This window comes from Xiphias gladius, chromosome 7, assembly GCF_016859285.1.
Source record: "Xiphias gladius isolate SHS-SW01 ecotype Sanya breed wild chromosome 7, ASM1685928v1, whole genome shotgun sequence".
Taxonomy (NCBI): domain Eukaryota; kingdom Metazoa; phylum Chordata; class Actinopteri; order Istiophoriformes; family Xiphiidae; genus Xiphias; species Xiphias gladius.
In genome coordinates this window covers 17,652,274-17,669,336 of record NC_053406.1, presented here as the reverse complement: position 1 = coordinate 17,669,336, position 17,063 = coordinate 17,652,274, and the positions used below count along the sequence as shown (strand labels likewise).

General features: G+C 41.2%; 2 protein-coding genes across 2 annotated transcripts in view; one reads left to right on the top strand and one right to left on the bottom strand.

Moving 5' to 3' along the window:
• The first annotated feature begins 680 nt into the window (after positions 1 to 680).
• LOC120791570 (uncharacterized membrane protein C3orf80 homolog) lies at positions 681 to 3,223 on the top strand. The gene has a single exon (XM_040130018.1). It carries the CDS (start codon positions 841 to 843, stop codon positions 1,498 to 1,500), a length of 660 nt encoding a protein of 219 aa, XP_039985952.1. The 5' UTR covers positions 681 to 840; the 3' UTR covers positions 1,501 to 3,223.
• A 1,856-nt stretch (positions 3,224 to 5,079) lies between these two features.
• The window catches only part of ift80 (intraflagellar transport 80 homolog (Chlamydomonas)), a 37,640-nt gene continuing 25,656 nt past the window's right edge, over positions 5,080 to 17,063 (bottom strand). Inside the window, exons 10-20 of the mRNA XM_040130044.1 lie at positions 15,483 to 15,601; positions 14,696 to 14,770; positions 13,914 to 14,077; positions 13,765 to 13,829; positions 11,703 to 11,838; positions 11,438 to 11,585; positions 9,945 to 10,116; positions 7,573 to 7,662; positions 7,142 to 7,314; positions 6,818 to 6,941; positions 5,080 to 6,304 (exon numbers count right to left, since the gene is read on the bottom strand). Coding sequence (XP_039985978.1) covers positions 6,194 to 6,304; positions 6,818 to 6,941; positions 7,142 to 7,314; positions 7,573 to 7,662; positions 9,945 to 10,116; positions 11,438 to 11,585; positions 11,703 to 11,838; positions 13,765 to 13,829; positions 13,914 to 14,077; positions 14,696 to 14,770; positions 15,483 to 15,601 — 1,377 coding nt within the window. The 3' untranslated portion in view covers positions 5,080 to 6,193. The remainder of the gene's footprint in view (positions 6,305 to 6,817; positions 6,942 to 7,141; positions 7,315 to 7,572; positions 7,663 to 9,944; positions 10,117 to 11,437; positions 11,586 to 11,702; positions 11,839 to 13,764; positions 13,830 to 13,913; positions 14,078 to 14,695; positions 14,771 to 15,482; positions 15,602 to 17,063) is intronic.

Here is a 17,063-nt window from a genome sequence, read left to right as displayed (position 1 = left end):
CTACAGCAGTAAAATGCTCCTTACACATTAATGCATCAGAAATTGTAACGTTATATTCCAATTTACAATTTTTAACAGTCACAGGGACTATTTTCTTGCAATATGCGTACTTTTACTTTTGATACTTAAAGTGCATTATCGTAATAACACTTGCATACCTTTACTTAAATTCCATTTTCAATGCAGGAGGTTTACTTATAGCAGTATTTCAATATCGTAGTGTTGCTACTTTTACCTAAGTGAAGGATCTCAATACTTTCTTTACCATTGTAGAATGAGGACTAGTTTAGTTAAGTTTTAGTTTAGCACTGTATAATCCATATAGTCTCACTCTCTCATTCGTGGTTGTCACCCCTCCTCCTACCCTGACATGATTCTCTACTGAATCTTACTAAAAAGCATAAATCGAGGGGCTCTGCAGCAAACTTTGCACTTATCTAGGAAGGGATTGTTGATATGAAATATGTGAGGTCATATGTCACTTGGGCAGGATGGAGCAGGTCGAACGGGACAATGTCAACTGATGGTTGCGCTGGTATAAAGACATGCTAGGAAACTGATAAGACTGTCTTCACCTAGTAATGAAGTAAGATTATTCATGATTCTCATCATTGCTTCCCTCCAGACAGTGATGTTGCTCCACTCCTATCGCCCACAGCCTACTACAGCAGACAGGTCGTCGTCGACGGGGGGGCACCTGCTGTCCCGCTCCGCGCTGCAGTGGCCGTGAGAGCACATGGTTTGTGCACAGCTGGAAAGAAAGGCAGACCTGTAACACCTCATCGGACCCTACCACTACAGCATAACACGCACGGGGGACGCAACGCGCTTTATCCCGACATGATGCCCCGTCGGCCGGGCGGCGGCGGGACAACGCGCGGGACCACGGGCACCCTTTTGTCGGCATGTCTGGTCTCCGCGTGTCAAGCCCTCCGGAGCTGCGGGGAGGTCCAGTGCGGCGATGGCCAGCAGTGCTGCCCGCCCATCGTCACCGGGAACGGCAGTGCCAGCTCCACGGTGCGCTGCTGCAAGCTCCCCATCCACATATTCTTCGACAACGTGGGCTGGTTTACGCGGAAGCTGTCTGGCATCCTGATCCTTTTACTGCTCTTTGCGATGGGCTACTTCATCCAGCGGATCATCTGCCCGCGGCCCCGCCGGCACCCGCACCACGACCGCAGCGAGGAGCCCTCCCTCTTTCACGGGCACGCATCAGCGTCCCAGGACTCCCTGCTGGACCGGTACCCCGGGTACAGCCTCGAGGACTTCGCCTCTCCGAACCTGCCAGCCTACGACGAGGTCAAATATTTGCCCACGTATGAGGAAAGCATGCAGGAGATGCGCAGAGACCGATCCGATGATAACTTGCTGGCGGAAAACGAGAGGGGCGGTCAGGGCAGAGCGAGAGCAGCCGGGGCCAGGGCTGGAGACCAGAGACGGGATGTCCTGGAGGTGTCAGGACCGCAGCACAGCTCAAGGGCATCTCGAAACTCGGTCTGACGGAAAACAGAGACTGGGCACAACTACAGAGACACTACAATATTCTTATTTTAATATCGTCAGGGTCATTATCTTGCAGAGATACAAACTCAAGTGCAATTATAATCCTGAATGCTAAGAATAAATGAGGAGGCTGCGAAAATGTACGTGTTGGGTCAGATCATGGAGGATTACTCGCCTTTTGTATGCAAATGACCGCTTGGGTTAAACGAGGGAGATTATGAAGTGCGCGAAGGCGCCTGAAATTGACGCGCTTTGTGTTGGGGACAGCTAATTTGGCTCCGGTACAATCGCATTAAGTTTTACTTCAGCACCTCAATTTTAAGTGGCACCGTGACACAGTTTTTCTTCTGTCAAAATCTCGTCCTTTCTTACTCTCAATGCTAAATATTCTGCTGGACCCGAAAGACCTCGTATTCTTTTATGTATTCTTCATTGAATTTGCATCCTAAAGGAAGAATATTTAGATTTTTTTTTTCCTCAGTAACATGAAATGTGGGCCGAAAGTGGGAGTAAAGAGATGAATATCAATTTTAATACTTTCTGAGGCACACCATTTTATCAGCCAACTTTAAAGCCAGTTAATTTATACCTTATCAGCATGAAAACAACGTACTCTGGAACTGACACACACACACATGCACATACACACGTTTCACTGGGAGCTGACAGATGAGCATTTTATCACTGAGCCATGTCTGATATGTCTACTGCAAAAGCTGAAGCCACAGCAGATAGGTGCAATTAAAAAAAAAAAAAAAAAAAGCTCTGATCCCAGGAGCCTTGTTGCCCAAGGCCACATGTATCAGTGTGTCCCAGGATTCTGAATTCTGGAAAAACAATGGCAGAGATTACAGCTGGCATGCTGATATGGTGTAAGCTGCCAGGGAGCAACGTTGTGTTTTGATGATAGCATGTCAGACGAGATCACAAATGCTGCCCCGAGCAGAGCTAAGGCAGTGCAGCTCAGACCAAGCAAAGGAAAAGACAAAGGGACACCTAACAGGAAAACAAGGGTGAGACAGAGACAGGAGGCAGTCATTTCTTTGTCACGGGAAGAGTGGTTTGAAGATGTGGTCTGGAAATATCTTCAGATCTACTTGTATGTTTACCATAAGTGTGTAACTGTCCCTTGCTAATTTGCATTTTCGGCTAATGAGGCATGAGATGTCTTTCTTGCTGCTATAAACCGTAAACCAAGCTGACACTACGCACACCTCATTGCATAAAGCTTAACGGCCTGCTCACTTGGATTAAAGCTGGAGGTATATTTGCCATTAACTGTCCATTAAAATGTCTCGTTATGTTATAATATTGAAAAGGCTCACTTGTCATTACACATTACTTTCCTTTGACATTAACCGGGTGTGTGGTAAACAGTCTCACTTGCTGTATCCTGCCTCTAGCCCAGACTTGATGAAATGCTGGCATGAGAATCTCCTTTAGTGCTGCCCATACCTGTTACTTTCATTATCGAATAACATGCCAAATATTATCACGATTCACTGACTTATGGTTTGGCCTATAAAAAGCTATAGGATAGTGAAAAATGTCCATCATAGCTTCCCAGAGCCAAAGATGACGTCTTCAAATTGCTTGTTTTGTCTGACCAACAGTCCAAAATACAATGATATTCACTTTACCATGAACGGAGGCTAAGAAAACCTGCAAATATTTACATTTGAGAGGCTGGATCAAGTTAATTTTTGTAGATTTTCCTTAACAAATGACTCAAATGATTAAACGATTATCAAAATAGTTGCCAATTAATTTTCTGTCAATCAACCTAAAAAAAAAAACAGAACATTTTCTTTACCTGCCCTGAATGGGAAATGTTAGTATATAAACTGTTCAAGTGTATTTACCTTTTTAATGGTGCATAAGCAGGTGCATAACACCCATTGACCCTCACCTTATCAAATCCACTAAACTGATTTATCTGAGAAGCTCCAAGGTCGTTATCTGCCATCAGAAAGACCAAAGGATATTTGTTAGGACAATACCATACCAGGCAGTGTATCAAAGTATTCCTATTCATTACAATAAGTAAAACTCTGAATTCTGTCAAATGTGTAGTTCATAAAATATGGAAGAAGTTGTTGCCGAAGCATCTGTATCCACAAACCTAGCATTTACAGTTAGAGAACTCGAGCTCGAACTCCTCTAATGCTCCTGACACTAAAAGTCTTAGTGTGATTGTGGTGGCTTGTGTAATCCAATACTGCCAGATCATGATGGCATAGCCAATAGTCAACACTGATGGCTTTCCCTTCCAGAGGGTAATTTGTGGGTGGGTTTAGTTTGGACTTAAAAGCATTAAATCCACACTTAAAACCCACTGATGGGTCGATGAGGTGGAGTTTGTGATCCTTAGATGCATGAAGCCAGATCATACGAGGTGTGACTGTTGCGTTTCACTCTCTCCTTCATAGTCGTTGCACCTCACTGTGATCCAGATCCCATATCTAAGGTGCAACAGTGATTCTGAGAGAAGAGGGCAAAACCAGTCTTCTACATTTCTAAGCATTAAACCTTTATAAGATAATATAAAGCTGGGACATCCCCTGACAGGGAAAAAGACACTGATACAGTTGGTTTTCTTTTCCTCAAATGCACATAATACAGATTCAAACATATACTATATGTTCAGAAACCTATACAGAGACACAGACAGAAAAAAAATCAGACATGCACAAGGATATCCACAGGGACAAATACACAGTACACAAAATGGATTTGGTGTTAGCACCATTAGAATCTGCCATAATAAACGATCCAGTTATTATAGTGCTCACTGGACCAAAGAACAGATCATCTATAAAGGTCAAATCAATGAGCATTATCCTCCTCATAAATTCTACATTATATCCAGGAATTGTATTTTGGGGGGAGCTGCATTGTTTGGCCATCAATTTAATACATGAGACCTTGCGAGTCACGGAAGATGTGTATACAGCTCTGTGGGTTGAGAAAGAACAGTGTCTATTTGTCTATTTTGTAGTTTCAAAAATATTAAACATTTACATAGCCTGTTTATTGTTCAGGGGTTGCCACTGAGAACCAAGTCTAAAGATGGGCAGTCTAAAAGGGACTTTTCTATTCATAAATTAGAGATGAGGCTCAAAATGTCTGGTGTAAAGTGTAGAATTGGGTAAGAATACACAATGTAGGTTTAATAAACTGTCAAACAAATTCTTTTTTATTACCAATATTCAAAAAATCCTTGTCACATTAATAAGATTGGGTTACTACGCATTGTAAAGTTTAAGAGGGACTGTGATTACAACACATATATTTATTTCAATCCTCATTTTCAATGTGTGTGGCCACTCTCAGCAGTAATGCATGTGAAACCTGACTCGTCCCTGATAAGTCTTTTCATAGATTAATGGTGTTTGGTCTGGATAACTTTGGTTTATCACACAGTGGCTAAGCTTGGAAAGAGAGTGGATGGAGGGAGTAAAATAAGAGAAAGACAGTGAGTCAGAGATAGACTTGGGCTAGAAGTGGCTAAAAGTGCAGAATGTCAGGGGAAAAAAAAAAAAAAGCAACAGCAAGAGGGAAGGAACCCATTGATAGATTTTCCTACATCTACCCTTTTCTCTGATGTTTCAGCATCTGCGCCCACTCACAGTTTCGGGGATTATGCCGATCACTTTCTACCGTATCTGTCCACATCATTGTGATGTGGTCTAGCAGTTGTATTTTGTAGAGCCCTGGGACAGATCTTCTCCCTCGTTCATCCCTCCTGTGCCACTAGAGGAGAGGGATGGACTATGGTTCCGCTGATGTACTGGCCTTCTGCCAACCAGGGGGTGGAGCTGCATGGCAAGCAGTTGGTTTCACACCTCAGCAGAAAAAGGAAATACAAGAATAACTCAAAGACAAGCACATTCTGTAGATATATTGGGCTGTAAAACACACATACATCCAGAAATACCTTCTGGATCTATGTGCAAAGCTGAAAAATCATTTCAAAGATACTTTATGATCCTTGTATAAAACCAGTGAAGCATCAAGATATTAAAGTAATATGAAAAATAAAGAAAGCAATGTTGAGAGAGGATATTTTGGCTGAATACATACAGCATTTCCATTTGTTTTATTAACTGACATTCTTTTTATTGTTTACAGAAGGCAAAGTTTTGAATATATAAACTGTAAAAATATCTATCCATATAAAAACAAAGTCAACAATCCATGACAAAAAATAACAAAGCAATACATTTGTGCGTGACTGAACCTAAAAAAAAAAAAGAAAACACTGAACTCTGAACTTGACAAACTGAAATCACTGATAAAATGATATGACAGAAAGGCCATAATGGTGCTGTTGCTGAGAGATACAGATTCTCTTATCAAAAGCAAAATCATCCACCTACACTAACAGAATGTCATGTACAATGTTGTGCAAATGCTTTATATTACACAGCATATGCCACAAGACTGTAGTGTAGGAGTCAAAGTCAAGTGTCGTATTCTTTGTGGCCTACTAATCTTCACATCTCCAAATGTTCCCTTTTGTTTTTACTTGAAGTTCACTTGTAACTAATGGTGGACATTGAACCTCAAGTACACCATTTTTTTTTTACCCTGAGGCCGAGCCAAACCACCAAATATTCACCAAATGTCAAGAACACATGGGAATACATTTCTGCAGCAGCTGACGTTTTATAGAAAGGTCTCCTAAACATTAATGTCGAGGGGCCACGCTGCTCCTCACAGAGGCATTGGCAGCTTTCTCTCTTTCTTTAGACAACTCCATCTCTATCTTCGCCTGGATTTTCTCCCAGTCCACCTCAACCTGGCAGAGAGACAGAAAGACGAGATGAAATGAGCTTAGATGAGCTACTGTATTTTGTTTTGTTAAGTATGGGACTGATAACGCAAAGCAGCTTAATTAGCGACATTACAGGGATCACGGCTGAAAAGTGTGGTGTGTTTTAATGCGTTTCCCCCCGATCCTGATGACACTGGCATTTTTTGAGTGTCCAACTAATGCTCATCCAAGAAATCTGCAAGACTAAACAGCTCTGGCAGTGGACAGCGACAGCAGCTTTTGGGCTTTCCTCCATTCTTGGTTTAGCTCCACAGGATCTTCCAATTGGACAGCAGAGAAGAAAGTGGAAGTGACATAAAGGATCTATCCCTTGAGATTTAAACTTTTTTCTTCTGGAGGCACTCATAGTCTGTAAGCAGTGTGTGAAAAACTGATGAGCTGAAACCCATTGGAAACAATTAGCAAAAAGACACCCTCGCAGTCCATCGCAGTCCAAATCGTTTAACGCAGAGCGCCAGACAGGCTGCCATTACTTACCCCTTCAGTGTACTGCAGGAATCTCTTATTGGTCTCCTTCCTGCCAAATTTATGTAAGAACTTCTCCCTATAGGCCAGCACGGTGTCCACATGTGTCTTATGTTTGACTGCCAGCTCCAGTGCCCTGGACACAAGATGACAAGATGCAGATACACATCCATTCTGTATGAACAGTCTTCACCTTAACTCTTGCTCAAACCTATGTATAGACCTTCTCCTAAAAATAACCCTGACAAAGCTGAGGAAAAAGCATCCCCCAAAATGACTTAGGCTGTCCCTCTCCCTCCAGCTGTACCCTTGTACACAGACACACTTGAGTTGTACCTCTCCCAGTTGAAAAGGTCAATGTTGACTTGTATGGCCTGGTAGATGAGACCAGCTTGTAACAGAGTGGTCTCAGCCTCCTGGACCTGACCACTGAACATCAGCATGTGGGCCAAAGACGACTCCTTAGATGGCTGCTCCTTTATGAAGTTGATGTACTGAACCCTAGGTAACTAAAAGAGGAGAGGGAGACGGTATGCAGAGAAAAGGGACTGTGAATGAGATACCTTATAATTGGTCTCTATGACTCAGAATCAAAGTGAATTCAGTGAATTCAGTTGTGTGTGTGTGTGTGTGTGTGTGTGTGTGTGTGTGTGTGTGTGTGTGTGTGTGTGTGTGTGTGTGTGTGTGTGTGTGTGTTTGTACTTGTGTTGGAAGACTTGGCTAAAAAACTGTGTACAACTGACTTAGCTATTAACTAATGCTCTTACCTCTCCAATGGCAGCATAGGCCATCTCCGCTGTGGTCAGCTCCCTGTTTGCCATGGCCATACCAGCAAGACATGCCCACAAAGATTGGTCCTATAGAGAAGGGGGGCATAGGCAGTGAGCATCTCTAAATGACCACCGCCATCTGACACAAAAATAATAATAACTTCATTTATATAGCAGTTTTCAAAACAGTTACAAAGTGCTTTACAATAAAACAACAACACATTTAAAAAGCAAAGAGAATAAAACAAACCCAGAGCAATAAAAACTAATCACTTTATAAAACACAAATAAAGTAAAATGAACTAAAATGCCATAAAGTTAATTCACCGAAAACCAATTTTAAACAAGTGGATTTTTAACAGTGATTTAAAAGATGAGACAGAGTTTGCTACTCTGATCTCCTCAGGAAAGTCATTTCAAAGTCTAGGAGCCCTGACTGCAAAGGCTCTATCACCTTTGTTCATCAATCTAGACCTTGGAAGAACCAGAAGTGACGCTTCCGATGATCCACGGGAGCGGGAAGGGACACCGGGCAGTAACAAATCTGATAGATAGCTTGGGCCAATAACATTTTAAAACTGATTTTAAAAGCAACAGGTAGCCGGTTAAGAGAAGCCAGGAGCAGTGTAATGTGGTCGTGTTTGCTAGTCCGAGTTAAAAACAATGACCTGAAGATGGTAAATGGACTGCACTTATATAGCGCTTTTCTAGTGTTATTGACCACTTAAAGCGCTTTACACTACATGCCACATCCACCCATTCACACTCACATTTATACAGCACTTCGACATGTGGACTGGAGGAGCCAGGGATCGACCACTGACCTTCCGGTTAGTGGACAACCCACTCTGCCTCCTGATCCAAAGCTGCTCAGATGACTAGTTTTTTAATGTATTTCCCATTCTCTATGATGTTTTTCTTTTTTCACGTACTTTTACCATATATTAATTTATCTACACTTTACTAAACATTACTCGACCTCATATTCTTTGCATGCTGTGATATCTAAGATGCATTTATTTATTTACCTTTTCGTAAATCTTTTATTTAAAATGCAAAACAGTCCTAGCAAAGCATGATGGGGATGGCAGATTCAAAGTAGTCTGAGATGTGTGTGTCTGAGTGTGCAAAGGGACAGGTTATAATGGTGTCTTTATAGTCCCCATTACATCCTGTTCATATCCTGGCAGGGCTAAGTGTAGTCATGCTCCAAGCCATTAGGAAAAAATGCATGACACACACAAAAACAAACATAAACATGGACATTTGCAGTACACAACATCTATGAATGTAAACAAATGTGTCACCACTTTATTCCATGCAGCTGCAATCATCAAAGTGAAGCCTTAACCACCAATTGGCCAATAGTTGAGCAAACTTCACACTAGAGTCACCGCTCTGTAATTCCCCCTTAATCGATGTCCATCACCAAGACAAACAGCTCTATTCGGAAACCACTCCTGGAAACAACAAATAACACTGACAGCACTGCCTAAGGTCAGAAACTTGATACAAAAACTTGACTACCCAAGTCTTCCTTTTGTGTGCCTGTATCAAAGTTAGATTCATGTCCTCTATTGTGTGTTATACATTCCTGTATGTGTGTATGGTTCTAAGCTATTACATGTATCAACTGCAATCTGCTCAGGGCTTACCGACAAGATCAACTATGATTCTGGGAAAAGCCACAGTGCCACCAAACTTTTACCAGAAGCAGAGGGGGAGGGGTTGAGGAAAAAGCTCTTAAAACCAGTGCCTCTCTCGCCATCCCTTATGTCCCACCCTCCTCTTGCTACTAGCATCCATTTCTCCAGGGCTGTGGTTATTGCATCATCGCCAAAGCAAAGATGCCGTCTCAAACTGCTGCGTTCAGTGTGCGTGGGCATGTGTGTGTGGAGAGTTTACACATGCATATAGTGGAGTGTTTATTTATGAGTGAGGTCTAGGGGGGTTAAATCCGGTAAATGGTGTCACCAGGCTAATTGAAGGCTAATTAAAGCCTGCTGGTCTGGTCCCATAAACTTATCTACTACCTTCTCATTTCAGACTCTGTCTCGCTCTCTTGTGTGTGTACACGTGACACACACGGCAGGATCCTGGACTGTGCCAGAGCCCTACACTGCATGATCTGTCACACTATCTTGAGGTCAATTACAGTATATATATATACAAATGCAAAGTAGAAGAAATTTAGTGATTAATGCTAACAAGTAATGTGGTTTTGTTTGGGAAACTAACATGTAAATAAATACTTCAAATGGGTATACAAACATTAAGACCAGATGTAAGAATGATGTCATAGCAGCTATATTCAAGGTCAAACTGACAGTTTCTTCACTGGCATTAATAGAAACTTCCTGGTAAGTTACCTTGGCGAAGCGGCAGAGGCGCAGTGCATCCTCCCAGCGTGCAGACATGCAGTATTCATGAAGGAGGGCTGGGTAGGGAGGTACACTGCTGTACACCAGTGAACCGTCTCCTTGGCGTAGTGTCACCTTAGTGCCAACATAGCTCAGAATATGGGGTGCATGGCTGAACTCGCTTTGAAGAGGACAAATACACACACGTGCGGGTTAGAACAAATACATGTAACCACATCTTCGCAGTTTTGTTGTCATTGAAAATCCAGCAAGGAACACTCAGTGTTTGCCTGTTTGCAAGTATTGATAGTGGGCGTGAAAAAAAAAAGTATGAATACTCGTTGGAAAAAAGACTGACCATTCAATAGCATATGTATATGTTATAACTTAAAAAAATGATTTAACATGATAACATACAGAGGATGATGGATTGTGCTAATTAAGAATAAAACAATCAACTTATTGACCCTGCAGTTTTTGCCAGTTTTCACATGTCTGCATGTGTGTGTGCCAGAATGTCTAATACAAAGAGTAATTTGTGGGAGCCTACCACATATACAATTTGGCTGAATTGATGAAATAACATACTGACAGTGCTGCTTTTGTAACATGCACTGTACTTGGTCCAACCTGCCTTCCATCACAGATATCCTAAAACCTAGACACATTCGTAAAAGTGGAGCCTTTGTATTCATTTATTTAATAGCTCTTGCCACTTGGTATCTGGTGTTCCCCATTTGCACAATGCATAAAAACAAACTTTTAATGACTCCCATGAAAAAATCTGGCTGCAGGAGCACCAATATATTACAAGCAAAACAATAAGAAAAACTGAAAAACAGTAACTTAAATTGAGGTTGTGTAAACACAAGTAACTTACAATAGCAAAACTTGATCCTATTAAAAGCAAATGTATGATGTCTTAAAAAGTATCATTCAGCATAAGAAGTGTAAAAGTTAACAACAGCGTGCCATAAACCATGGAGAAATTAAAAATATAAAAGAAATATACGTGAAGTACAATATGAGAACAAATTAAAACAAAACCGTGAAACATTTACATTAGTATAGCAGAGATATGCAAAAATAGTCCAGTATTGCCTGTATAGATGTGCAGGCACTCTGCCTTGGAACCTCCCGCGCTGGCTATAGCTGAGAACTTTTGGGCAGGAAGCATTGAAGTCTGACAGCTGCTGGCAAAAACGAGTTCCTAAAGCACTATGTGTTTTACCTCTGGGAATAAACTGGAAGGTGCAAAAAAGCTGTCTTTATCTCTCTTCTTAGTTCTTATTTGACATCTTTTCTTTCTAATTCTCTTCCATGACTGTTTTAAGCTCACATGAAAGCGTTTGCATTCTTCGATACAGGACACTTGTATTTCTGGCCAGCTTCTAATTTAAAATAACCTACTGCTTCTGTGATAGTAACCAACTCTGGCGAACAGTATAAGCCATTTATGCTTAAATGGCAGTATATAAGTGAGTGCAAAGGACTCTGAATACCTGCCATCCTTTATGTACAGTGTTTTTGGCAGCAGTTCCTTGTCAGTGAAGACAGCACTCGGGTAGTACCACACTGTGAACTGGTTGTCTTGGATTCCACACAGGATGTTAGCAGCATCATTCCATGCCATACTGTGAACCATGCTACCTATAGGACAGAACACACGCACAAAAATCTCATTCATCCAATGTTAGCTATAGTAGTGTATAAAAACAAAGAGTCACTACACTTATTGCGAAGTGAGATCCCTCCTCCCTGTCTCACCAATTTTGCAGATTTTGGGTACTCGCCCAAGATGACGCACAGAAGTCAAGTAAAGGTCACGGTTCTTGTCTATAATGGCAATCTTCCTTTCGGTGGATGGGCCACACTGGTCCAGAGCTATCTCAACCACCTCCAGCTACATATAAATACAGAGACACACACACACACACAAGCACAAAGGTAAAAGGGAACAGTGCAGTGAATGATGGAAGGAGGACAAAAGATTAGGAAAATAAAGGAAAAGGGGGCGAGTGGTTTGTACTGTGACCCATAAGCCTTTCTGCCAAGTGTGTGTGTGTATAAGAGAGAGAGATAGAGAGACATTAAGTGGTTATATGTGTGTGTGTGTGTGAACCTGTGTGTGAGTGAACATGTGTATGTTTGTGTGTGTGTGTGTGTGTGTGTGTGTGTGTGTGTGTGTGTGTGTGTGTGTGTGTGTGTGTGTGTGTGTGCGCGCGTGCGTGCGTGGGGGGGTGTGTGTGCTTTTGGCCAGAGCCAGCTGGCTGTGTTGCAGTGTCTTGGAGCGGTGGAGAACTGGCAGACAAAGCCATGCTGACAAACAGTAACTACTGCTACCTCTACTTCTTTTCCTTCTCTTCTAATTCTTTCCTTCTTTTTGTCTCTTTCCCTCTTAGTTTGACCTCAAAGCCCTTCCCCCATTCTATTCCTGTGTCTTTATTGTCTCTCCCCATTCTGGATATGTGTTAGTATATATTTTTAGCACAGACACTCGCTCTGAAAAGTTTCCCTCAACTAGGTCTATTTAGATTAAAGTTGTTGAATCATCAAGGGCAAAGAATTAGCCACTACCTTTAGCTACAACTTGGAGGCAAAAACTCAGAATCCTCACCAGCTAATTCATGTAGAAGACATGGGAAAAAAAGGAGTAGCATAAATCTTACAGTGCAGGCTGGGTCTAGCTAGCTCAAGTATTATAGTACAATATTTTAGGGAAAAATGTTTTTGATGTAGCCCCATTTGCATGCTTACTATGACAAAACGTACATGGACAAGTAAAAAAAAAAGGTGACTTTTTTTTTTAAGGAAAAAAAGCTTTGAGAATGACTTTGCCAAGTCATCTTCCTGTGCCTGTCCTGAACAGAGCTTTTTCTAATTTGAAAAAAAAAACCGATGTCGTCAGTGACAAGTATACTACCTCATAAGAAATCCCCTATAATTGTTGGTACTATGCTAGTTAGCTAGGCATGCTAAAACACTTTTGCTCTGTGTGTTTTGGCACTGGAGAAGCAAAAAAAAATGACAGAACCCTTCAAACGTGCATTGAAAATCTGTTGCAAACTGTATTGACAGTGTTGATCTTTGAGGGAATGGAAAGAACCCTACATTCTTCAATGGAAGAAAATACCATATTAGCTATGTCTCATCACCCACATTATGAGATCACTATGTTACCAAGCTTCCAGCACCACCCATTTTGCAAAGATAGACAAATTCATTTCCCTGTGCAACTTTGTGGTGTAACCAGGCACTTGTCCCATGAACACAGCTTCGGCATGCTAAAAAAGGTTATTGTGGTTACTATGCTATGAGTGGACAATTGGCGTTTGCGGGAACGGTTTAGTTTAAGATCAGCAAATCTCAGGAACCATTAGGAATGATATAAGTGTATGGTGTCCCACCCTAACAGGTCTAGAGACACTGAGGCGACTAAGGGAGATGTCAATTAAGTGCAATCTGTACATACCCACACAGTCCTGAGAAGCAGTCTAATCAGGCAAACGTGTGTGTGACTATGGGTGTGTAAGGCCTTTCAAATCTCGCAAACTCTAATACTTAAGGACAGGAATTTGTCCTTATATTTAACATTTTATATACTAAACAAATATTACCAAAAATAATTGTTAATTGCAGCCCTTGATAACATACCCCAGCCGTTACAATGGTTAGGTATTTCATAAATTGTTGTGTTTCTGTCCTCACTATAATTAATGTTACTGTTAAAATAAGGACAAAAGTAAAATGGAAAATTTAAAGAACAAAAAAACTTCCATAACTAGCAACTAGCAACTTCACTACTCTATAAAGCCAAAGGGTTACCTACCTTATGGGTCAAGGGCTTACCATCGCCAAGGGCTTTCCCAGTTAGGGAATCAAAGATGAGGATGACTAGTGTGGAAAAAGGAAAAGATAATATATTAAAATGTTATAACAATATTTAAAACATTTTAGTAGCAACAGTGGTTCCCTCACCTTTTTCATCACTCTTGTCTCGGATGGCAAGGGTGTCGTTACTAAGCGAGACACCCTGGGCGTTCAGGATGTCAGCTCTCAAACCAGGGAACTTGGGGGAGGATATCAGTCGACCCTCATGGGAGAAGGTATACAACCCTGCTCCATCCACAAGCAGAAAGTGTCTGCATGGGGGAGACATAAAAATACAGTGGATGAGATCAGAGTAAGTGTATTGTATATATATGATTTTATATGTGGGTGAGTGGGATAGCATGAGGAGGGAACAGAGGGAGCAAAGAGGGAAATGAGATAAATGAAATGTTAAAAGGTAAAAGAATGAAGAGATGATAACATTTAATGAACTGGCACAAGAAGGTAATTTAAACATGTATTGAACACTAACACAGCATTAACTCAGTCAACAAGACTCATCGAACTCAACTATGATTACAGAATGGCCAGTAATCTATTTAGCTCTATGCTGAGTGTCAGCAACACTGCACTGGAGTATTGCACAAGAGCTTCTCCATATTAATCTCATTTCCCCCAGTGATTTCACTCTCAGCCTTATTGTATGACAGGGCGGGCTAAGCTAGAGCACAGGGCCTGTGTGTGTGTGTATGTGTGTCTGTGTTTGTGTGTGTGTGTGTGTGTGTGTGTGTGTGTGTCTGTGTCTGTGTGTGCTTGCTCAGCTGCTTGATGAGTGGTCAGTGCGGAGTAATGAAGCATTAGAGAAGCTGATAGATGATCCAACAGCCTGCTCTCTCTCTTGTTGCACTGCTCCTGGAAAAGAGACTCACTTCTCTGCTTGCAGGATGAGGCTGACTGTTCCCTCCTTCAGGTCAAAGATGATGGGAGTGTTCCAGTTTCTTGAGCTGCCACAAATACGCCGCAAAAAAAAACAAAAAACAAAAAAAACAGCAAAATTAGTGAGAAGATGTACACTGAATAACAAAGTGCTACATCTGGCAGGGGAGAAGACCACAGAAACAAGGCCAAGAACAGAAAGAGTTTTCAATGAAGTTAAAAAATATAAATTTAATATCAGTGACAGGAGAGGGGATAAATCTACAGATAGAGCATGAAGACTGTAGTGATAGACAAGGACTGACACAAACAATCATTACATATACAGTAAGAAAAAAAACAAACAAAAAAAAACACCCAGAGAAAGACTTTCCAGACTTTTTTTTACAGTCCTCTTGCCATTTGTAGCAATTGTAGAGGCTGTCTGTGTTCTTGCCATGTCCACAATGTGTAAAAGTAAAAATTACCACTTAAATTACCTAACATATTCCAAAACACACATAGAGGTCATCTGATAACATTAGCCTAGTAGGAATCAGCATCTCAGTGAAATGTGTTTTTTTCACTAGGACTCCTTCGTTTTTCTGTTATTTAAATTCTTTGAAAAAATTTTTGGCCACACATTTTGGAGGCTTATCTAGTTACATGGCATGCAATCTTATTATATCTCAGTTGGATCCAAAGATTATAATCAGAATATGGTCAAGACATTTCAGTCCTGTGTGAATAGGGGATGAGAAGGACCCAAAGTGATAAGGAAAGGAGGAGTGGGCTACTGACTTGTAAACATAGCACTGGAGAGAAGTGGCAACCACCAGGTGACCATATGCCAGCGAGGCTTTGATGACTCGATCTCTAAACTCCAATACGTCCACTGCATCGTTCATCACATTCCTCACCTGAGAAAAAAGAAGGAAAGGAGAGGAGAGGAAAAAATGAGTTAAGTGAAAAAACAAGAGTAGGGATGAATAAAGTTCTCGGAAATTACTGAGCAGGCGTAAATCTTATACTACTGAGCAAACACTTTACATTTAAATATGCAAGCAACAAAGGGAAGATACTGGCTTTACTAACAGAGGCTTGAACATAGTCACGTACACAGTTGAGTTTATTTATTCTTAATATACACAGGAAATAGTCTACAGTATGTCCAAATATACGTAGGGCAACTGTGGTCAGAGAAAGACATTTTTACTGTTTTAAGTGTGTGCGAGCAGTGGTGGGTACTCATTTTTTCACCTGCATAGATAAATACTTCCTTCCAGCTCTCTCTGTAAATGAATGAAAGGGCCTTTTCCAGCACCAGGTGAAAGGTGGGGTTATTTTTACAGCTTTACAGATCTTCCTCCTCTGCTCCCTCCAGAAAGCCAAATTTACATGCAACACAACCAGGAATAAAAAACATTTGACCACAAGGTGGTAAATTTAGCTGGCTGATTCACAAACCACTGGCAGATGTGCACTTTTAAAACGGACTGCAAGGAGGAAGGGGGGAGGAGGGAGACAGAAAAACGCCTGCAAAGCTGAAAATAAATGGATGATGACCCAACTTTGTTTGGTTTACATAAACTGCACTTGGTAAAGATGTCTATGGCAAATGAGTGCACGTGTGTTGGCACACATGTATGTACATGACCTTGTTTCTGTAGGTGTGCGTGTATCCGTCGCTGAAAGTATACAAGTGTGTGTGTGTGTATATGTACATTAGGGTGTGTTAACCGCATTTAAACACTACCTTGTGGTTAGCAAAAGTTTAAACAGTAGAGAATAGTGGAGCAAGAGAGGCAGCTAGACAGGCTGGTCATTGTCATTGCAGGGCTGCACACTGGCACACTGGGAGGGTCCTACTATACAACGAGCCAAGGCTGGGGAAGCATTTGCTTCTCTACATAGCATACTCACTAATTTCTTTACAGTCTGCCTATGGCCTTGCAGTACTTACAGTATCAATGCTCTTGTTATGCTCACTTAACAAAGCTTGGCTCTGTTAATGTTTGTCTGGTGAAAATCTATTATTTTTTTCTTACATACATTCAGTGATCTTTGTTTGAAAATAATTAAAGACACTTTTAACGTGTAAAACTTTGACTCTTATGACAGACCAGGTATTGAGATTGGTTTCCAGCATTATTCTTTTGTACGGGCATATAACTGCCATTTGTTAAGGTGACATTTACTAAAAATTTGTTTTGTTTCTTCCTGTTTCTGTCATTGCTTTGTGTCATATCAGTCTTTTATCTCTTTGTCTTTTGTTTTGTCAAATAAACTAAAACTAAACTAGAATGGCAGTCAATAGAGCGCATACCTCTGCCAAGGCCAAATATTGACGAAAATGTCAAAAAAAATGCCCTATCTGGCAAT